Raw genomic sequence first — 24,439 nt, 5'->3', positions numbered from 1 at the left:
TGAGGGATTATAACAAAAGATTCATGTCATTGCAGTCTCAGAAGGAGAGGACAAAGAAGATGGGACTGGAAAAGTATTTGAAGAAATAATGACTGAAAATTTCCCAAATTTACATGATTTACAAATCATGTAAGTAAGCCTACTGATTCAAGAAACTACATAAACCCCCAAAGAAGAAATATGCCAAGAAATCTGTTCCAAGACACATCATAATCAAACCAAAAATGAAAGACAAACTGTCTTGAAAGCAGCAAGAAAGAAATAACACCTTACCTAATGGGAAAAAACAATTTGAATGACAGTGGATTTCTCATCAGAAACCTTGGAGGCCAGAAGGAAGTGACACAATGTTTTTCAATTGCTGAAATAAAAGAAATGTCAACCCTGAATTCTAAATATGGTAAAATTATCTTTCAGGTCTGATTGAAAAATAAAGATATTCTCAGATAAAAAGAAACTAAGAATTTGTCACCAGCAGACCTACTCTAAAAGAACAACTAGAGGAAGTTCTAAAAACAAAAAGGAAACAAAAAAGAAGGAACCTGGAAATATCAAGAAGGAATAAAGAATATGGTAAGTAAAATTAAGGGTAAATACAATGGACTTTCCTTCTCCTCTTGAGTTTTCTAAATTATGTTTGAAGCAAAAACTATATATTTTCTGATGTGCTTTTCAACATATATAGAAGAAATATTTAAGACAATTACATTATAAATAGGGAAAGTTAAAATAAAGTGTGTAAGCTTTCCACATTTCACTCTAATAAAATACCAGCACCAGTTGGATGTATTAAGTTGTGCATTTGTAATATATTACATAGAGCAACCACTAAAAGAAAATTTTGCAAAGAAATATACTGAAAAACACTACAAATGAATCAAGATGCAATTCTAAAAAAATTTCCAAATAACCCATAGGAAGGCAAGAAAACAGAGAAATAAAAAACAGAGGGAATAAAGAGAAAATACAAAAGAAAATGGCAAACAAGAAAATGCTGACCAACATCCCTCATGAATATAGACACAGAAATCCTTAACAAAATATTAGCAAATATAATTCAGCAACATATGAAACAAATTATACACTCTGACCAAATGGGGTTTATTCCTGAAATGCAAGGCTGGTTGAATATTGAAAATCAAAGTAACCTATCATATTCCCAAGTTAAAGGAGAAAAAAACACATGATTCTATTCATTGGAGCAAAAAAAAAATTCATGATAAAAAAAACTCTCAGAAAACAAGGAATAGAGGAGAACTTGCTCAAATAAATAAAGAACATCAATCAAAAACCTACAGCTAAGACCATACTTAATGGTAAAAGGCTGAATGCTTTATATGAAAAGAAATTTCACCAAAGAGGATATCCTTATTTGTCATAGCCAAAAAGTGGAAACAACCAAAATATCCTTCAATAGGTAAACAGCTCAAGTAAAAAAATTATTGATATATAAAACAGATGGACCTCAAGGGCAATACGCTGAGTGGAAAAAAAAAATCACAAAATGTCACGTACCATATGACTTCATTTATATAACATTTTCTAAATGACAAAGTTACAGAGATTGAGAATAAATTAGCGGTTAGCAGAGGTTAGGGATGAGGGAGAGGAAAGTGTTACTACAAAGGGGTACACAAGGAAGATCTTTGTGGCACAGCAGTTCTGTACTTTTGCAATAGCTGTGGTTACATGAATCCATACCTGTGATGTCACCGAACTATCTAAACACATTGTTCTGATGTCAATTTCCTGGTTTTGATATTGTTATGCAATATCATTGTATTTGTATCAATATTTGTTATAGTTATACAAAATGTAACTATTGGGGGAAACTAGGTGAAGGGCACATAGGATTACTCTGTACTATCTTTGTAACTTCCTACAAATCTATAAGTATTTTAAAATTAAAAATAATGTGTTGCTGCCTTCACGGGTATTGATTATCCTGTCACTGGAAATGTTCAAAGAAAAGGCTGGAATACCATCTGTCAGCACGATGCAGAGAAAATCAGTGCTTCAGTTAGGACATTACACTAAAAGCATACTAAATCCTATCCAACTCTGATATTCAATGAATCTATTAGTGCAAGTTAAACATATTTAAATATGAAAACTGGTTAAAAATAATCAAAAAATTCACTTGTTAGGCTAAGATTTCTATTTCAATTACCTCTACTGAAAAATATACGCTAACTCAATAGTGTATGTGTTTGCATGTAGATGTGTGTGTGTATGTGTTTAATACATAGAAAAAGTTCAGATATTCTATTTATTACATTTTTCTACAGTCATTAAATGAATGCAAAGTTTATTAACTGTTTTATGTCACTGTTTTTCCTTACTTTAAGTTAATAAAGTCTTGGCAATTAAATCACATATTATACAAAGGTATTCTTCAACATCTTCATTTTTAATTTAACCATGTTTATACAGCTGCAGCATGTTGCAACAGGAAGAGTTTTATAGCTGGAGCCAAAAAATGTATATTAAAGTATTGGCTCCACTTCTTATTAGTTTTATGACTTGGGCAAGTCACATAATACATTAGGCCTCATTTACTCACCTGTATAAAAAGAGATTAATTATAATATTTCACAGATTGTTGAGATATTTAAATAAGATAATGGTCATGAAAGTGCTTTGAAAATTGTAGAGTTATCTGAATGTTCATGGTATCACCATCATCTTCATCATTATTAAAATGATCATAACTTTCATTCTAAATCTCACACCAGATATACAAGAGAAAGCATCTTGAACCCTCCAGAACACCCCATACTACCAGTTGAATTCCACCAATTAACCTTAGTAGCACCATTTGAATTAGAAAAATTACCCAACTGAACCCACCCTGAATTCCTGACTCACAAAATCATGAAAAAAGAAGGACTTCTGGCTTAGTGGCATGAAGTGTCAACAAGGTCTCTTCACAAAAACAAAGTACAAGCCTAGATGAAAACAATAATTGCATGACTGTGAAAAGCAAACAAAGGCACATAAAAAATTGAGAGAAACTGCTAAAGCTTCAGATTAAAGCAATAGAAGTCTGTTACCTTCTCACCTGGCATTGCTCCCATAACCTCCTTCTGGCACAGTACAAACAAGGGAAGAGGTCTACAGAAAGATCAATCGTTTTAGTAGTATGGAGCTGGCTGGGAAAACCAGCAGCTACCAGCAGATTTGCTACTTGATTTGGGCTGGGGGTGAAAACCTATGGCTTTGTCAGCTAGAAGAGGCAAACTCAACAGGAAATAAAGAGAGAAAACCTGTAGGTTTGCCGGCCAAAGATTGCAGTCCCACACAGAATGGCAGACCAGACACAAATTTGACAGGGAGACCTTGGAAATGAGAGACTCACAGAAAAAAAAGCTAGGCAAACTCTCTGCACATATCAGGCTGACTAAGAAACTACATCATGTTCAGAGGAGGTCCTGAGATAGCCTCATATAAAGTAACACCCAAGAGTGACTTGAGAACTGGCTGAACTTTGAATGTGTCCCCACATTACACACAGATTGATTGGCAGAAGGTGGAAGCCTTACAATTTCTGCCCAAATCTTTGGCTGACAATTAGGCTATGTAGACACAGAAGTAACCTATAAAAAGGTAGATATATACATATTTGAGTAAAACAAACTGAGCAGAGCTATCAGTGGAGATATACCACAGGAGGGGACAGATCCCACACTTTAAGTCCAAGTAAGCTGTTAAAAAATAAAAGAAAGGAAAGGAAAAGAAAAGAAAAGAGAAAGACAAGACAATCCTCCTGAAAATAAGTAAGAAACCAGAGCTATTAAAATATATCATCTAAAATGCCCAGTTTTCAACCAAACATTATGAAACATGCAAAGAAAGAGGAAAATGTGACCCATAACCAGGGAAAAAAGCAATCTTCTGATTCAGAGTGAACTCCGATGTTGGATTTAGCAGCTATTAAAAAGATTTTAAAGCAGCTATTATAAATATATTTTAAAAATGAACAAAACCATGTCAAAGAATTACAGGAAAATATAATGCCAATGACAATAAATAGAGATTCTCAGTAGAGACATAAAACTGTAAAAGGTATGAAATGACAATTCTAGAGCTGAAAAATACAATAGCCAAAATAAAATAGTCACTACGTTAACTCAACAGCAAATTTGAGATGGCAGACAAAACAATCAGTGTACTCACACAGCAGTAGAAATCATCCACTCTGAAGAATAGAGAGAAAAAATACACACACAAAAAAGAGAAAAGAACCTCAGAGATATCTAAGAAAATATCAAGCATATAAACATAAACATAATGGGATTCCTGGGAGAAAAACAGGCAGAAAAAGTAGTTGAAGAAATAATGGCTGAAAACTTCCCAAATGTAAGGAAAAACGTTAATCTACAGATTCAAGAAGCTCAATGATCCCTAAGTAGGATATATACAAGAGACGTAAACCTAGACACATGATAGTCAAGCTGCTGAAATCCAAAGACAAAGAGAACATATTGAAAACAGCAAGAGAGAAGACTCTCATCTCCAGAAAAGAATGGAATGACATATGCAAAATGCTGAAAGAGGAAAAAAATAAACTGTCAACCAAGAATTCTATATCCAAAGAAATTATCCTCCAAAAATGAAGGTGAGATAAAAAGATTTCCCAGATTAAAACAAAACCAAACTGTTTTCCCAGATTAAAACAAAACAAAAACTGAGACATATGTCTTTTTACACTGCAGGATCCAAGTGCCTTGCTTAGGAGCTAGAACTGGCTCCCTAAGTTTGCAGAATCAAATGAATAAAAAGACATTAATTTATTGTCATTTATAACATTATTTCTTTGGGGAAATGCACCTAAAGTTCAAAATTATAAACACATACTTCCTGTTTCCTCACTAAAAGTCAGAGAGTTTCCCCCTTCCACTATCTCAAGAATAGGATATGAGACTCAAATTCTAAGTTAATCAAATCAAATCCTTAATTACAAAGTAAAGGTCAGTAGTCCCATGAGAAATACATTTTTTCTTTAAAAAATTCCCAATATGTACAGAACAGGAAGTGCTTAAAGTGGCTCGTACAATACAACTTAAAACTTGATCTGCTGATTCTTCCAACAATGTGCACACACAGCTGAATACATGTACTGTGTTGTAAAATATAATCATATCTAAAATGCATTTGGCTTGAAGAGATTGCAAAGTATTATATTCATGCCCATTTATTCTTAACCGAGAATTTCAACATCTGTTTAATTCTCTTTTAGTTAAATTCTTTTTTTGATGTCCCTCATCTAACTTGTTCTTATCATCTTGGTCATTCATTAAAGTTCATGATTTTCATAGGTCCTACTATTTTATTCAACAGTCTATTCAATAAATTAATTAATATAATTATATATTTCAAGATTTGGACAAAAGGTAAGTATCAGGAGCATCTAAGATTCCTACAAAATTAAACCTTTACTTACACTTCATTAGGTCTCTGTTAAAAGAATTAACAGCAGTTTTGTATTTTAGGAGTCTATGCTTTAATTTTACTATGTCAGGCTTACTTTATTTGTTCCTGAAAAATATCTTAACCAAGCTAAGTCCTATAAAAAGAGGCAGATAAGCAGGTCCAGGGGGAATGGGGTTACAGATGGCAATAATTTAAGCTGCCCTTCTGCTTTGAAACACAACTCCATACACCCTAAATATTTCCTCAAAAAGCCCTTCTCATAGATACATCCTAGAAAGGAAAACAGACAGCTTCTAGCACAACCTAACAAAAGTGAAAGTCCATCTGATGTACAATTTTCTTGGATGAGTCAGCTGGCATAAATGCAGTCAAATTCACAGCACAAGTTTTTACTCATGTTCCACAAAGCTGCAATTCTAGTGATAGATAATGCTTTCACATTTCATGTTTCATACTCTAGTGCTATCAATTATTGACATTTAATATATTTTAGTTGAATGAAATAAAGAATGAACCAATTAATCAATCTACTGTATACTTCTTGAAATACTGAATGAGTCTTAGACTTGACTTTTTTGCTACTTCAATGCTTTTTTAACTCAAATAATTGGCTTGTACAACATTTGTAACACCATTAGGGTATTTGCACTGATATGCCTCTTATCAATTAATAACAATATGTTATTTTTTTTATCCATTGAACAAATTTCATCACCAAATTTTTAAAGCTGTACTAAATATCAATATCCAGGCATCATCTACTGAATTCTAATCCAACTTAACAAAGACATCATTTTAAGTTAAAAGTTAACATTTTCTATGTTCCAAACTACAACAACTAGTCTATAATATACTTCTGCTTTTAATTTTTCATTCAACTAGATAAGCAGCCTCTCAAATATTCCACAAACTAATTAAGATTTTTCTCTTGATACCTACTTGGTAGTTTCCTTGAGTGCTAAATTTTCCATTAAAAACAATCCTTTTTCTTTACTTTTTTTGCTTTCCTTTTTTTCTTTTCTTTCTTTCTTTCCTTTTTTTTCTTTTTTTTTTTTGGTGAGAAAGATTGGCCTTGAGCTAACCTCTGTTGCCAATCTTCCTCTTTCTGCTTGAAGAAGATGGTCCCTGAGCTAACATCTGTGCCAATCTTCCTCTACATTTTTTTTTTAAAGATTGGCACCTGAGCTAACAACTGTTGCCAATCTTCTTTTTTTCTTTTATTCTTCTCCCCGAAGCTCCCCCAGTACATAGTTGTATATTCTAGTTGTGAGTGCCTCTGATTATGCTATGTGGGATGCCACATCAGCATGTCTTGGTGAGCAGTGCTACATCCACACTCAGGATCCAAATGGGTGAAACCCCGGGCTGCTCAAGCAGAGGGTGCAAACTTAACCACTCGGCCACAGCCTCAATCTTCCTCTACTTTTTGTATGGAGGATGCCGCCACAGCATGGCTTGATGAGCAGTGTGTAAGTCCATGCCAGGGATCCAAACCCATGAACCCCAGGCCACCGAAGCAGAGTACGTGAACTTAACCACTACGCCACCAGGTCAGCCCCCAAAACAATTCTTTTTCTTTAAGCAAATGCTTAAAATAGTGTTTCATCCATAATTAACAAGGAAATATATTTGCAAACAGAAGGAATTACCACCTTGAACACTTTATATGCTGCAATTTGTCAGAAAACAAAAATTTTATTTTATTCCCATTTGCAAATCCACCTTCTAGCTACATACTTACAAATTAACTTTGAGTTAGTTTAGCTTCTAAATCTGCTTACATTTATGTTATATAATTTCAAGTCTGAAAGCTGCTTCACAATATGTATTTGCAAAATATAAAATTCTAATAAGGCGGAGTAGCTTTAAAGCATTTTTGGCCATGATCCACAGTAAAAAACATATATTTTACATTGTGAGCCTACAGAGTACACACACAACACTAAAAAAAAACGTTTTACAGATCAATTACCCTTATTCTGTGTGCTTCATTCTGATATTTTCTACTCTATCCTATTCCTGTCTTCCTCTTTTTTTAAAAACTGGTCATGACCCCTCAATTGGTTCTGAAAGTGAGGAGGGAAAGAGAGTAAGCGGAGGGACTAGGGATGGAGGGAGGTAGGTGGCAATGGCGGACTTTGCCCCAGAAGGGATATTTGGCATTGTCTGGAGATATTTTAGGTTGTCACACCTGGGAATGGGGTTGCTACTAGCATCTAGTGGGGAGAGGCCAAGGATGCTACTAAATACCTTATAATACATGAGATAGTCCCACAAAACGAACAATTATCCAGCCCTAAATGTCAACAGTGTTGAGGTGGAGAAACCTGTTCTAGATTATTTAATAAAGAAATAATAGACATATCGTAAAGGCAGTAGTACTTTTTAAAGCTTATGAAAGAAATATATTTTAAACTTTGAGAGAAATATCCCACATTTAAATTTAGAGATGATATGACATCAGCAATCTAAGACTTATTTCTTTCCAAAATCCACAGGCGAATTAAGTAAAAAATCAGTTTGCAATTTTCTAACACAACACAAAATATGGAGAAGTGAGAAACAAATATAGCATTGTGAAAAGCAAACTATATCATACTCAGTCAAGAGATGTGTTACAAATCACACAAAATGAGTGGAGATGACCAAGAGATGAACTCTCTCTTCTGAAGTCCTATAACCTATAGTACAATGGGCTTATATTGCTAATTATTTTAGACTCTTAATTTCTTGAGGGTAGAAAGAATGTCTTATTGATCTCTACATTTTCCATAAGGTCCAATCCAACACCTTGCAAATAACAGGCATTAGAAAATGTATTTTGCAGAAAAAGGAGTAAAGAGGTGTCTAGTATTTAGTGAGACATTGGATTACATCTCAAAATTATATCTCAACAAGTTAAAAAGTATATTCTTCTTAGCCTGGAAATACAAGCCTAGTTCAGCATGAGGCAGATCCTGGAAGAGGTGAAACCAACACAAATGACCACAATCCATGTGACCATGACTATACTTTCATTCAAAACTGTTGAAGGTTGTCTTGTAGAAGTCTTGACTATCACAGAACATTAAATAATTAACCTAAAAATGTTTTAATACCTAATGTTTGACAAGTATATATTCACTGATCCCTACAATTACCAAACAATGAACATACTATCTTATTTATAGATAAGGAAAGAGACCCAGAGTAGTTAAACAGTAGGACAAAATCATGCAGTTAGTGAATGGCACAGGCAGTATTTGAGCTTCTCTTTAACTCCAAAACCCATGCTCTTCCCATAAAACCTCCCTGTTATTGTTACACAAATAATGATCCAGTCACTCATAGACTGTATTATCAGCATCATTTAACAGAACATATTGAGCAAAATGACATCTACTATAAATTTGGGAGAAATTCTATGTATTTAAAATAATAAGATCTATCCAAATTGACAAATGAATAAGAGAAAAGCCAAAGCACCAATAAAGCTGAAGATTAAAAAAAAAGACTAGCCAATAGGCCAGCAGAGAAAAAAAATTTAAGTAAACTATAAGCTCGCTGTGGATTATCAATGGAATTTTATTACTTAAAGATCAGGAAAGATTCTGGTATGTAGTAGGAGCTATGCTATAACATACAAGGACCTGCAAAGGATCCTTCTGTGCTGATAATGTTGTCTGGTGCTGTTTATACACTGTTGGTTAACACTTTGGATTACTTGATCCAAATTTGGTTTTGCAAATTTTTGAAAGGTCGTATACAAGAATGAAAAGGCACAGAAAAGTAAAGATAATGAGAAATATGTCTCAGTTGTAAAACATACTCTTTGAAGTTATTTAGTCGAGGGGTAATAAAGCAAAAGGATGACTATCTTTTAAAAGTTGGTTGATTCTCATCAGAATGATGTATCCACATATAAATATACAGGAAAAAATGCCACTAATAAAAGTTCTTTAATTATTACGAAGAATTTTCAAACACTAGTTAACTACCAAGGATGGCTATGAATCTCAATGTTAGATAACTTTTAAAGCACCTATTCCCAAATCAGATTGACACTTTTCCCACAAGTATCAAAAATGCTATTCTAATGATGAAAAGTCAAAATATGACACAATTTAATCTCTTTCCCATATTATTCCAGTCTCTCAACAGCTACTTCTCCTCACTGAATACTACTATTGGGGGTAATATCAAACAGGAAAAGGTTATTTTATGTCGATTTCTTCCTCCAAAGCTGAATTAAATTATGATTGTCCACTGGAAATACATGTTGGCAGAAACCGTACTCTGTAAAACAAATTATTAGATAGATGAGAAAGAGGGCCTTCTCTAAGAGTGTCTACTAGGAGTTCAAGTTAGGGGAGAATACAAACGTGACATGTAGTTTCTTCCCATATTTGATCAAAGTTTTAGTTCTGCTAAATAGTATTACATTGGATTTTAATATCTCATAGACAGCTTTTTAATTACATGAGATTTTTATAAGTGTATGCTTCAAAATCCTGAAACAAAGTATAAGCCCTTGGAAAGATACCACATATAAAAAGCTTTCAAGCATTGGTTTGATGCATTTCTGTTTGTTTTTTTACATCTTGACAAGGTAAAAGTGAAGGCATTATTTTAGCAAAGAATAACAGAAGTACGTAACAGAATCTAAACCAAACCACTAAGGATAACGAAACTCTCTTTCTCTTACATTTTAGTACCATGATACACTCAGACAAATACGAACAATGACCAAACTGGAGATTATTAAATACACTTGAGGAAGTATTATACCTTCTCGGAAATAAATTTTCTATATGCTCCATGATAATATTAAGATCTACAGATTCTCTTTATAATCTTTATACTTTAATAAACAATTTTCTTATTTATAATTTAAATGCAATTTGTATGAAATGAGGCTGTAATATGATTTTTAAAATTGTATACACATTTTCCCCAAGCCATTTGTTGAATAATTTATCTCTTTCCTCTTGGTTTGCGGTGCTTTCCATGATTTTATCATTTATTTGTTTTAATATGCCACTTTGGCATAAGGATTATTTTGAGCTGAAGGCAATTGAGAAGAAGCAGTCACAATAAAAGCCCTCTGCCCTCCTCCTGTTTGCCTGAAAACAGGACACAAATTTTTAAAGGTGTCCCCCCTGCTGTCTCTACTAGGAAGGACAGAAGTTAATTACTCTTTCTCAGCCCAGAGACGGCTCCAGCAAAGTGTACATAACAAACTTTACTAGCTAGCCCTTATCTTCCATTAGTTCCCCTCTGCGTTTACCTTCCCACAATTTGCTGCCCTAGAAGCTTGAAGTCCTTTGCCTTTGTCTCGTCTTCTCTCTAAAAAGTTATTGCTCTGTTGTTAAAATACTATAAAAGCCCAAATTCTAACCACCCCTTTGAGTTTCTCATAGCTGAGTGCTCCCATATGCATGTGCAATGTACCCGATAATAAAAACATGCTTCTTTTTCTCTTGTTAATCTGTCTTTTGTCAGTCTAATTTACAAGGGTCCCAGCCAATGAACCTAAAATACACAGAGAGAAAAAAAGAGTTAAGCTTTTTCTTCCTCTATACCTTCCAGATTAACTGTAAAAATAGGATACTCCAAGGAACCAACTGGGATTATGATTAGAATATTAACCCCAAGAGATTGTTTGGAAAGAACCTGCATCTTTACAGTATTTAGCCTCCTCAATTTAGGAACATGAAATGAATCTCTACTCACATCTTCCTTTATATTACTCAGTAAAGTTTTGTAGCTTTCTTCATGTAGGCACTCCTTTCTTTTTAGCTATTTTAAAATCACATTTTCTGTTTTTAGCTCAGAATAGGAACTGCCTTTCATTTATATTTTCTAACTAATTATTTTTTGTGCAATATAAAATGATTCTGTATTAATTTCATACCTAGCTGCCTTCTTGAATTCTTTTATTGATTCCTGTTGATTCTTAGGAACAAGAAATCTATTATTCATCAAATAGTATCCGAAAATTGGTGGTGGGAGGGCATTGGCACAAGGGGTTCATGTTAGATACTCACCTTTCTGGTCTATTTTGACATACACCAAAATACATTACAGAAAGATTAAAAAGTTAAAAGAGTAAATAATAAAAATATGAGAAAATATACCGTTAAGTATTTAACTGTTTTGGGGATGAATAGAGAGTTTCTAAGGATAAAAGGAATGGGAAAAAATCAGCAAAGATGCAAAGACTTAGCTATATTAAATTCAACAGTTCCAAATGACCAAAAAAAATTAGTAGGTAAACATCAAAATGGGAAATACATTTGGAACAAATGACAGTTGAATGGGTAAAATCTTAACCATATGAAAAGCTCATAAATCAATATGAGGAAATACTAATTAATACCCAGTAAGAACATGGGCAGAAGCAACAAAAGGAACAGATAATTCATATAAAAAAAGATATCAAACACCAATAAACATACAAAACATTCAACTACACAATCAAATTGAAATAAAAAGGACAAAGAGAGTATTTTTTGTGGTCTATTCAACTGACAAAGATTTGGCATATCAAGACTGAAAGCTTATGTGGCCAGCCCAGTGGCATAGCGGTTAAGTTCTCATGCTCTACTTCGGCAGCCCAGGGCTCACCAGTTCGGATCCTGGGCATGGACCTACACACCACTCATCAAGCCATGCTGTGGCATCATCCCACATAGAAGAACTAGAAGGACTTACAACTAGGATACACAACTGTGTATTGGGGCTTTGGGAAGGAGAAAAAAAAGAGGAAGATTGGCAACAGATGTTAGCTCAGAGCCAATCTTCCTCACCAAAAAAGAGTATACCTTTAAAAAAAAAAAAGAAAAAAGAAAAAAAGACTGAAAGCTTATGGCGGTCAGCCCCATGGCCTAGTGGTTAAATTTGGCACACTCCTCTTCAGTGGCCCCAGTTTGGTTCCTGGGTGTGGACCTACACCACTCGTCAGCAGCCATGCTGTGGCAGCAACACACATACAAAATAGAGGAATATTGGCACAGATGTTAGCTCAGGGTGTATCTTCCTCAAGCAAAAAGAGGGAGATTGGCAACAGATGTTAGCTCAGGGCCAATTTTCCTCAGTAAAAAAAAGAAAAAAAGACTGAAAGCTCAAGCACATCTAATAGGAGTATAGAGTATTATAACCTCTCTGGAAAGCAGGTTGGTACTCTGAATTAAAAGCTTAAAAGAATCAAAGCACAAATACGTATTTGTGAAATACTCAGAGATATAGGCAAAAAAATATGTATTAAGATAACTATTATAATATTATTTATACTAGTAATTGGAAGCAACTGCAATGCCCCCAAATAAAGGAATAGTTAGCTTGTGATACATCCTTATGGTAGAATCTTAGTGCAGCCATTTAAAACATATTTCTGAAGAACATCTAATGGCTTGGAAAAAAGCTAATGATATGATAGCAATTGAAAAAACAAGAATACAATATTACTTATTGTATGATACCAAATTTATAAATCTATAAAATATATATGCATAGGAAAAAGGGAAGAAAACACAACAAAATGTTAACAATGGTTATATTTGAGGGAAAGGATTACAGATAGCTTGTATTTCATTCTTTACACCTTGAGGAATTTTTCAGATGTTCTATAGTAAACATATTGTTACTTTTAAAGAAAACACAAAAAAGTAAATTTACAACTATGGCTAATAGGTATTTTTAAAATATGCCATCAAATGATGCAAGAAAATTTTCAGAAACAAAGCAAAAGAAATTTTTTTTAAATCAATAGACTTTTCTTCTGCCAGAACAACAGAAGATATTCACTTTTTATAACTTGAAATTTCTTCACAAATCAGCATCATTAAAAAACTTTCAAAATAAAGGTAGTAATATCTATTAAATGTTTACTCAGAAATGCAACCTAAAAAGAAAACCCTATCTAATCAATTACAGGGAAATGTGTGATTAGAATATAGTGCTTACCTTTTTCACTTACACTCTCACTTTCAATCTCAACGTCATCACAACTTGTATATTCAGGTGTGGAAGCCAATTCCTCCTCTGAACTGCTCAGTGAAACCTGGCGCATTTTACCCCCTTTCTTTGATTTATGAGGCTTTGGTGGTGGAGGTCTCACGGACTCTGACTGGTCGGAACTAAGAGAATCATTCCTTAACATTGTTTCCATCTTTTCCCGTTTTGTTTTCCTTACAGCTGAGCTAGGATCTAAGTGGTGTTGTTTCCTTAGTGAGTCAGTACGTCTCAGGTCTGGTCTATCAATGGGTATTGGACTCCTCCGGGGGGTAGGAGGACTATGGTTTGTGGTCCTTTGTGGATAAGAACTTGGTCCCTGAGCCTCTCGAGTTCTTTCCATTGAATAAGATCGCTGATTTTCCAAGGCAGCTCTACGTTCAGATATAGATCTTTGCCTTGATGGTCGTTCCATCCTTAGCATAGAAATCCTGGAATCCTCCAGTTCAGCATTTGCCAAAGAAACATCACTATGCCTTCTCTCATGCCTTGCTCGAGACACTTCAGCATGAATACGCATTTGTTCTTCATAGGGCTGTGGCTTTACTGGATAACGGGCCAAATTCGGATCACTTCGATAGCGTGCCTGGTATTCCTCTTCTCTCCTTTGTCTTTCATATTCATCTCTGCTCTCTACATCCTCATCATCTGCAATATATTCTTTCGAATGCCTATGACTTCTCCTGTTGGAGTCCCTGTAATTTATATTATCAGATTCTTCATAAAATTGAGGTTCATGTTGAGACCTCCTATCAGCATAATCTGACGGAGATCTAGGCATCGCGCTATCCGAAGTAGCATACTGTGAATATTCCTCTCTTTCTTCCCTTTGGTCGTATCTTCTATTCTGATCTCTGGACACTGATGGACTTCTTTTCCTAAGTAACCAAAGAAAAAGAATGATAAGAAAAGCAACATTTAAACAATTTTACATTTTATTGATTGACTGGTGGGTTGAATTTGATGGATAAATTCAAATAGTTCTTTTGCTTCTTTTTTTAAAATTTTATTATAAAGTCATGCCAAAACAAAAGTTTTACTGAAAGTTTCAGTTTATTCGGTTCAAATACGAAATTGAAAAGGTATTTTTGATATGGTTATTACATGCCTGACACACTTTATATGGAGTATACTTATGCCCTGAAATTAGATAATATTTTAAAATTTTTTTAAAAGTTACAAATTTTTTAAAAATTTCATTTAGAGATTGTTTAATTAAATACATTCTAATTTCCCTAAAATTCAGTGTGGACTCAATAGCAAGTTTTATAACTATATATAAGTATATAAATTTTGGAAACAGAAAAAGGAGGTAAAATGTGATTTGTTAAATGAAAGCAGTATTACCTCATTCCCATAGACCAGTAAGATAGCTCAACAACTCTCACTTTTGTGCCTTTGTATTTCCCCAGCACAATACTACTCATCCTATTTACAGTTACCTAGTTAGCATTCTGTACTGTCCCAGTAGACTTTAAATTTTGAGGCAGGAAGGAATGCGTCTAATACACTTTTGTAGCTCTAGTATCTATTCATTCATTCAACAAATATTTATTTAGGGCTTACTATATGCCAGATATGATTTTGGTTGCTGGGAATATAACAGAGAAAAGACACATAAGGTCCCTGCCCTCAAGAAGTTTTCTTTCTAGTGAGGGAGACAGACAGAAAGCATATAAGCAAATAAGGTAATTTCATATAGTGATAAGTACTATGAAAGAAATTTGAAATGGTAAAATTATGAAAAGCGACTGAGGAAACCTACTTTTGATAAAGAAGGTCTTTCTGAAAGGGTACATTTGAACTAAGACCTGAATAATGTAGTTATATGGAGTATAATCCACTTATATAAAATATACAGTAGAGGAAATATTTTGCGTATTCTCATTAAGTTGCTATTCTCTTTTCTTTCTTTTTTTACTCAAAGCTATTTTATAAAATATAAATCTACTGAATTCTTAATTATTGTTTTATTAAATCGAGGATTTTCCAAGGTAGTTCCTCTCTAGAACCTACCTAAAGCTTTTTCACATATCCTTCCCTTTCAAAAGATTTCATGATCCCAAACTGGGTAAATTCCAATTCCCCATTATACTTAGTTTCAGCTGGGAGTCAAAAGAAAAATAAGCAGATTAAATCAGAATGGATGGATGGTTTTATAATATTATCAAAAATACTTAAGATTGTTAATATAAATTAATCTCTAAAATGCGGAATGTAAGGTCATATAAGAAATTGAAGTAAGAATCTTCACAAAATGTTAAGGGAGAAATTGGATATTTTGAAGGCAGTTCAAACCTAACAATGGCCTTCTTCCTCACTGCACTTCTTTCCTAGGTAATCTTATCTCTTTCTATCCAGGAATGACTATAACACTCTAAAATGTTAAGTTTCATGAGGATGGGCAACCTGGATCTAAGGAGGCTGGCACACAGTAGGTGCTCAATAAACATCTGTTGAATTAAAGAACTGGTTAATTATCCTTTAGCATATCTCTACTTTTCATGGCTTGCTCTTTTCTTCTATACTCAAACCCACTGATTTGCTAAAATAGTCCAGTCCTTCTCGTTCCCCAACTGCTGTCATGGCAGTAACAGTACCTTAAGTGAAAGGAAGGAACTACTTGTTTTAGTGGTGTAATTTAGCTCTATTATATGTTAATTTCGCTTTTGTTGTTGGGCTTTAGAATCCAACCATTGTTTATAAAATGACTCTTTGACAAAATGTATTTTGAGTGTCAATCACTTTACAAATAAACATTTAGAAAAAATCTCTGTAAATTAGGGATATCTACTAATGTATTTAACATCACACTGAGTACTATAGGACAGAGGCAAGGGGAAAAAAGAAACACTTCATTCCCTGAGGAATTAACCTAAGTTTTTGAAAGTAAGTAGGTATAAACAAAGTGAACATAGTAAGCCTTTATAACACAGGAAATATATTCTATTTTATTGATAAATAAGAATATTTAATTATAGACTTCAGTTGCAAAAGAAAGTCTATTACTAACTACTCCTTAGCAAGCCATCTAAGTGCTTTTTAAAAATCATAACTTAGGAAAATAAAATTCAATATCAAATCCAGCAATCAACTTTGTTCTAGAGATTATGAATTTGCCTGAAGCGTGTGAATCATACTGTAGATGCTGATTTGTACTGGATTTAAGTAAAAATAGAACAGTGATCATGATTTCTAAAATTGGGATGACAATTGTCATTGTTACTTAACATAGAATTAGGTTTTTAAAAATACACTTTAAGGTATAGTACTTATAGTATATTAAAGCTATGCTAGAAGCAAGGCAAGAGTTATTCTAAGAATACTCTTACCAAACAATGAAGAATCTGCTACCAATTACTCCAAAATATTACGTCAAAACAATTTTTACCAACTGTATCATGGATTATTTCATATATACTCTCCTTTAAATTAAAGCTGTTATATTTCTTAGACACTACGTTTTTCCAGGAACTGTAGAAAATCCATGAAAATTCAAGTACTATAACTCTAATCTCTATCTTCATTACTGGCCTTTATAAACAAGCCTTAGCATTTATTATTATCAGCTGGAAAACGTTTAATAGGCAAAAGGACTTAAAGATAATTTTTACACTTCTCTACTCTAAACAATCCTAAAGCATATAACAGTACTTAACCCATAGGTTGCAATTCAAAAGAATGGAGCAATTCATCTAAGATGTTATATTTCACTTAATCCTTCAAAGACTCTGAGAAATTAAGAAATAGAATCCAAAATTATGCCTCTCTTTAGAATAAAATGTATGTGTGACTTTGTACAGCGCCTTAATCTTACTCCTTTACCTCAGCCAATCCCTATTTCTGATAGAACAATATCAGCATAGATTTATCTCCACTTTATATTTACCTAATATCTGTTCATCTTGCTTCTCTTAATTGAAAGGTAGGTTGTTACAATCATTTTCTCTTTCACCATATTATAGTGGTCTTAACTGGAGCCAGTTTATAAAAACTCACATACAGAAATACCCTAAATTGACTTTAATAAGTAGCATTTCTGTTCATTACTTATAATTTTTTGTCATATGGACTAACAATTCAACCTATTTTTAAATATTCTAGCTATATATTCACACCCGACACTCCATTATAAACGTTATTGTAAATAGGCATAAGAGTTTGAGTAAGAAACTACCAATAGTCTCTTCAAAATGCTACGTCTAAAAATAAAACTGACTGATAGGAAAACTCCAAATAAAGAGAGTTTTTCCCCAATTATAGTCACTTTCACAATTTACTAAAGGCAGTCTCAATTTAAACGTTGTATACTAATTCATCACATTTTTACCATAGTTTCTATCTTAATATTTACAAGCTTTACCATCCTATGTGGTTTGTGTTATACCACTTACAATACTGACCATATATACTATAAAATAATCATCCAGTCTCTGAAAACATAATCCAGTAAACATTTGAAAACATTTATAAGGACAGTGAAAGGTTACATGGAAGTTAAGTTTTAATATTCATATATTTTTAATAACACCTATACAATTTTTAAGAATCATAATGACACTGAAAATAGAGTGAAGAATTTAAAGATTACTAATTCTACAGATTCAAATTTATGTTATTACAATTAAGCACTACCTATATGAAAATCTTTTACTCATAATCTTTATTAGTAAAGATCATTAAATAAATGGCATTTTATAAATAAAAGAATAGAAATCACACTTGAAGAATCAATAATCTGAAAAAAAAAGCCTCCACTTTTTTAAAAGCTTTATAAAGCATGGATATTGCTAAATAAATTAAAATGATACTTCATTAACTCAATTACGTAATGCTAACCATATAGTTTAAACATAACACTGCAATCAAATTCTGAAATTTGAAGTTATCAAGACACATTAAATCAAGGATTTAACAGAAGTGTATGATCCTGTAAAACATGAAATATATAAGCTCCATTCCTACAACTCCTACAAAATCTTTTAACAAATCAAACAATTTATATTCATCAAAAAAATAAGATCTTTTTTTAAATATCACAATATTTAACATATTTTTATAGTTTTACCTTTTGCTCAAACAATGCACATCTGTCGAGCATGAAGCATCATGTTGACAAAAATACATCAGCACTGTGCCAGGCAGTGCTTTCATTTAATCCTTCTAGCTCTAGCAAAATCATAGGAGCCATCCTTAATCAGATGATTTGAAAGTCTCTACTTGCTTGCAATCATTTTACTTCAAAACTCAATTACTAAAAAGTTACACATAAAACAACACTCATTCACGGATGGAGTCATAAAATCCCCTAGTGATGGGCCTGTTAAGAAAAAAGTTATTCTTTAATGCTGTTACTATGTGGCTGTATATAGCTCCAGGTCAAGTAAGAATGTACCCTGCAAGGAGGATTATGGTACTTAGCTGATTAGTGCCTCACAATACTGAACACCAAATGCGTCCTACATCCAAGGCATTTCTGAGCACTATACTTACAACGGACAGATTCAGAAATCTGTAAACCACGTTCTCCTATGTGAATTACAGTATTTTCAAAATAAAATTCATTGTGCTTGTTACTAAGTCTACTGCACTGCTTTCACTATAGAATGCATAGTGATAATAAAATGTGATGGCTTCTCAATCTTTACTAAAAAGAGAATGCTTCCCCAAAGGTACAATGGGACAGGAAGTAGTAGTTTCTGTAGAAATTTAATAAAAAATAATGTGTTCCATGAACTAAGAAGTTGGTTAGACACCCAGTTTAAATCAAGCTTTGCTCACTTTATCACTTAACCTCTCAATACCTCTATTCAGTCATCCAAAAAAATTAAAATAGAAAAGAAGATAATACCACAAATTCCTTAGATGTTAATATTATACTTCTAAGAATTATATTTAAGTGATTCCAAATAAACACATAAAATTGAGAAAAGACCAGTGTTTGAAGAGTGGAGAGACATGCAAAAGTGCTGTGCTGTTTTTTGGTGTCCTGAATTTTAAGTCTGAAGGTCTAGGAACACATGGTACCACCATTCAACTATTTGTGCAGTATTCATCTACAGAATTCTCTCCTAGAATCAAATAGAGATCTAGCAGAGATTGGGAGGGGAGGTGGGAGGAGCAGGGACAAATAAAGTCATTTTTACCCTCTGAGATTCTTAACAAAGACCTGTAGATTATTCAAGCAGAAATGCAATAAAAACTCAAGATAATTCATCTTCACAGGAATATTAACCAATAATAAAATTCAACCATTTAGACCTCACGGTTCATATCAAACTGAATAAAAAATTCACAGAAAATATTGATTCTTCCAAACTTATAAGTTCAAAAGATTTCAGAAACATTACAGTTGATGCTATGATAGCAAACCTTCTTGACTTTGCCTTCCATTCACTTTTACCACTACAGTGAGTTCTCTTGGCGGTGTTCTCCCAACTAGAGTGCACACTCTGCTGCACTCTGCCTACTCCTCTACCATTAACCTTGTTTCTAGCTGCTCTTATTTGTCCACCCCAGACTTGCATTCATGTAATTTCTAATACCACTACCACTTTCCCTTTACTCTCTACTGATCTTTCTAAGTCTACTATTTCCTCCTCCCTACCTTGGAGAGTTACATTGTCCTTTTAGGACTATTTTCCCCTTTTTTAACTCTTTACTTCTACATTTTTTAAAAACTCCCTGGGTAAATGCTTTCCATGGATTCAAATTTATGAGGACTCAACTTAAGGTTTAAAAAGTTTTCATGAGAATAATAATAATTTTAGTATTTAGTATTTAGTCCTTCAAAAGTACAAAATAACAAAATGATTCTAGGAATCAAATAGCAGTTTAAATTAACTTTTATTTTATTCATGACAAGATTTTCAACTTATATTTGAAAGATGAAGACCTTGGATATTCAAATCTCTAGGAAATGGTGCACAAATGATACTCTCATATAGGAACCCCCTGTCGCACTCCGTACTCCCCACTCTCCCTCCCCAAACCGCCATATCAAAACAGACACAAAGACTGGGAACCATTCTATACTAGCAGATAATCTAAACCTGCAGTGATTTTATTTTCCTTCTTTAAGGTGCTCTATCTGAGTTTAGGGCAGCCTTAGAAACAATCCTACAATAAAGAAAGATTTCTTGAAAACAATACAAAGAAGTCAAAGAAGTACAATGAGTAAGATGGAAGAAATAAAAGAGGAAAAAAGTATAAATAAGTTTAGCTAACAATTATCTTCCAAAATCAGTGAAAGCCCCCAGAAAGACTATTTTATTCCATTTTTCCCTGAAATCTTTTATATTCTTTTAATATTACAGTTCCTTTATTGAACTCCAATGACTGGTTTAATACACTTATTCCTCCTTTTTGTATTTGCTCCAAGGAGACAACTTAGAGATTTTTGGTTAGGACCTACAATCACAGCTATTCAGAAAAGACAAATCTCTTTCTATAAAAGGAAACAAACACATCTAGAGGTATACAGCAAAGAAAAAGATAGGTGCTGCTTATCTGCAAACCAAACATGTGCATAATTTATTTTCACCTTAAGTGTTTATTTCCTTATTAGGAAAAAGAATCATACAGTGCTTGAAAATACAGATAAGCAGGTTTAAGTAGAAGCAGCATTTTCCATCTCAGTTAATGGCAATTCTTTCCTTTCAGTCACTCATCTCAATCCATGAGAAAATTCTATTGGATATATCTTCAGAAAATATTCGGAACCCAAACACGTCCACTAGTACAAACATGGTTAAGTCACCGTCATTTCTTATATGAATTACTGCAAAAACTTCCTAAATGGTCTCCCTGCTTCCACTCTATCTTCCTGCAGCTCGGTCGTGACACAGCTACAAGAATGTAAGTCAGATTGTATCACTAAAATGCTTGAAACCCTTCACTAACTCCCCATTTTGCTTACAAGTCCTGTGGGATCTGGCACCCAGTACTTTTCTGGCCTCTTCCCCTACTGCTCGCCCCTGCTCACTCAGATCCAGCTGTGCTGGCTTCCCTGCATGCTCTCACTTTAGGACCATTACTCTGGCAGCTCCCTCTGCCTGGAATGCTTTCCCTCCAGATCAGTACAGTAGAGACACTTTCTAGTCTTCCAGTCAGTAGAGAACTTCTTCAAGTCTTCCCTGAAATCCCACATTCTTAAGGAGGCCTACCCTGATCATTCTATTTAATAGTTCAATCTCTGCCTCCACCCCTAGCACCCTTAATTCCAATCCTTTTAACGTGCTTTATTTTTTTATCTTTTACATAACATTTATCACCTTCTAATTATGTTATATTTTTTATTTGTCATGTTTACTGTCTGTCTCCTCATTTGTAAATTTTACAGGCAGTAATCACTGTTTTGGTCACTTTATTTCCAAATGCCTGGCACACAGTAGGTACTCAAATATTTATTGAATAAGAAAATAAAGTTACATAGCCAAGGGATTTTTTTACATTGTGTTAAAAATAAATTTCATTTGCCCAATTAGACCACCTATCTACAATACTAACTTGATAGAATTAGCCAAAACTCACACTACTTGTTTTCTTTAATTGTATTTTACCTTGAAAAATAAACTCACAAATTACCCAAAATACTACTCTCAAGTGAACAAGCAAAACATGTGCCTTCAGTGCAGGAGTCTTGAGAATATTTACCTCTTAACTCTCTCAACTACTGAATCTTTTTTGTGCTATTTTGTTGATATGTAAGAGCAACTTGAGAATTTAAGTGGTTTTTTTCAAAGATGTGAAGAAAACTGCATTGTTTGAGATAGGGAGAGGTGAGGAGTCAAAGAAGAGCTGTTTCTTAGTAGCAGAACAAAAAGAATCTTTGAAAAATAGAGGTACATCTCTGTCAATTAGCCTGCCACTAATCTGCATGAGAATACAGCTCAATCAAATTATTTCAGTGAGTGACAGTTACAAAGAAAGCACTTGCTAAACAAGAGTTTTCTTGGAAAAGAATTCGTGATAACCAAATCAATACAGTACTGTTTGGTGCAACTACCATGACAAAACAAAGTACATTTTATTTAAATGTGGGAATTCTCATTATACCAGTATTTGTGGCAAGAGAATTTTTTCTGTACAACTCCTGTATGTTTACATGCCAATAAATAGACACATAGCATGCTATACATCTCCATACAAACCTGAAGGAACTGACATAAATTACTTCTACATGATCTGCACATTCAGATCTGACTCAATTAGATCAATTAAAGAAACACAATTTATCTTTCAGTTCACAGAATGTTCTTTCTCTAAGAGAGAAAACAGCAACTAACATCTGCATCCCAGCATGATATGCTGGTGTTCCTTAGCTATCTATACTAACATTGCATTGCTTCAAATTAAGCACCAACCAGCCCCACTGTTTATATATTGCAGTGTACTCCCTTCAAGATAGATACTCTTTTTTTCCCCTTTTTTTTAATTGCCATAGCATTGATTTACAACATTATATAAATTTCAGGCGTACATCATTATATTTCGATTCCTGTGTAGACTACATCATATTCACCACCCAAAGACTAATTATAATCCATCACCACACACATTTGCCTAATTATCCCTTTCGCCCTCCTCCCTCCCCCCTTCCCCTCTGGTAACCACCAATCCAATCTCTGTCTCTATGTGATTATTTGTTGTTGTTTTTATTTTCTACTTATGAGTGAGATCATACAGCATTTGACTTTGTCTCTCTGACTTATTTCACTTAGCATAATACCCTCAAGGTCCATCCATGTCGTCACAAATGGCTGGATTTCATCGTTTCTTATGGCTGAGTAGCATTCCATTGTGTATATATACCACATCTTCTTTATCCATTCATCCAGGTTTCCAAGTCTTGGCTATTGTGAATAATGCTGCAATGAACACAGGGGTGCATGTATCTTTACACATTTGTGTTTTCATGTTCTTTGGACAAATACCCAGCAGTGGAATAGCTGGATCATACGGTAGTTCTATTCTTAATTTTTTGAGGAATCTCCATACTGTTTTCCATAGTGGCGGCACCAGTTGGCACTCCCACCAGCAGTGTATGAGGCTTCCCTTCTCTCCACATCCTCTCCAACCCTTATTGTTTCCTGTCTTTTTTAAAAATTTGAGTTCATAATAGTTTACATCATTGTGAAATTTCAGTTGTACATTATTTCTTGTCTGTCACCACATAGGTGCTCCCCTTCACTTCCTGTACCTCCTATCCCCCTTCCCCTGGTAACCACTGAACTGTTTTCTTAGTCCATGTGCTTGTTTATATTCCATATATGAGTGAAATCACCTGGTGTTTATCTTTCTCAGTCTGGCTTATTTCACTAAGCATAATTCTCTCCAGGTCCATCCATGTTGTTGCAAGTGGGATGATTTTGTCTAAGATAGATACTCTTGATTCCTTAATTCTTTAAGACCAGGAAAATACTATAAAGTGGACTCTAGCAGATTGTCCTCAAAAGTGGCTGTCTTCAAAAATGGTACATATACAATTATACCTTGGAGTACCATTGTTTTCACTCTATTCCCAGCCTCAGAAAGTCTGCCCAAAATCCATGTATCTACATAGCATATATCTAGAAAAGCATTAAAACATGCTGGAAATTTTAAGGAAAGTTTACGGAGGAGAGAGAGAAGATAGCATTGTATCTCATAGAGCAAAACTTCCATAAAACATCCTCTTTTTAATTAATAACTTGATAATTGTTTAAATTAATAATTTAATAATTCTGCTCTTTTCCCTCAAGCAATTCTCCCTTCAATAAAGCCCTCTTAGCCTCTTACCTGCTTGTCCCCGACACTCCTCTACAAATTTCCTCTGCCAGTGATGTACTACAGCCAGGAAAAAAATTGTAATGCTTGCTAGAGCTAGGGCCCAAGTAAGTAGAGACAGAATGCGATGGAAGACACTGGCAGGGCTGAGCTTTGTGAAAGAAGGCTGTTAAATTTCAACAAGTGTTTTTGTGTGGTTTGATAATATTTAAAACATGATATGCTCTCTGTTAAACACCACATTAAA

The 24,439-nt window shown here is 33.8% G+C and overlaps 1 protein-coding gene across 49 annotated transcripts in view; it reads right to left on the bottom strand.

Moving 5' to 3' along the window:
* The window catches only part of RIMS2 (regulating synaptic membrane exocytosis 2), a 572,519-nt gene that overhangs the window by 283,425 nt on the left and 264,655 nt on the right, over positions 1 to 24,439 (bottom strand). For all 49 annotated transcript variants that reach the window (XM_070221631.1, XM_070221642.1, XM_070221652.1 and 46 more), the window contains one exon: positions 13,378 to 14,303. In XM_070221631.1, the coding sequence (XP_070077732.1) occupies positions 13,378 to 14,303 (926 nt within the window). The remainder of the gene's footprint in view (positions 1 to 13,377; positions 14,304 to 24,439) is intronic.

Source organism: Equus caballus, chromosome 9 (assembly GCF_041296265.1).
Source record: "Equus caballus isolate H_3958 breed thoroughbred chromosome 9, TB-T2T, whole genome shotgun sequence".
NCBI lineage: Eukaryota > Metazoa > Chordata > Mammalia > Perissodactyla > Equidae > Equus > Equus caballus.
The sequence above is the reverse complement of the archived record's forward strand: the minus strand, read 5'-3'. Positions and strand labels throughout refer to the sequence as shown.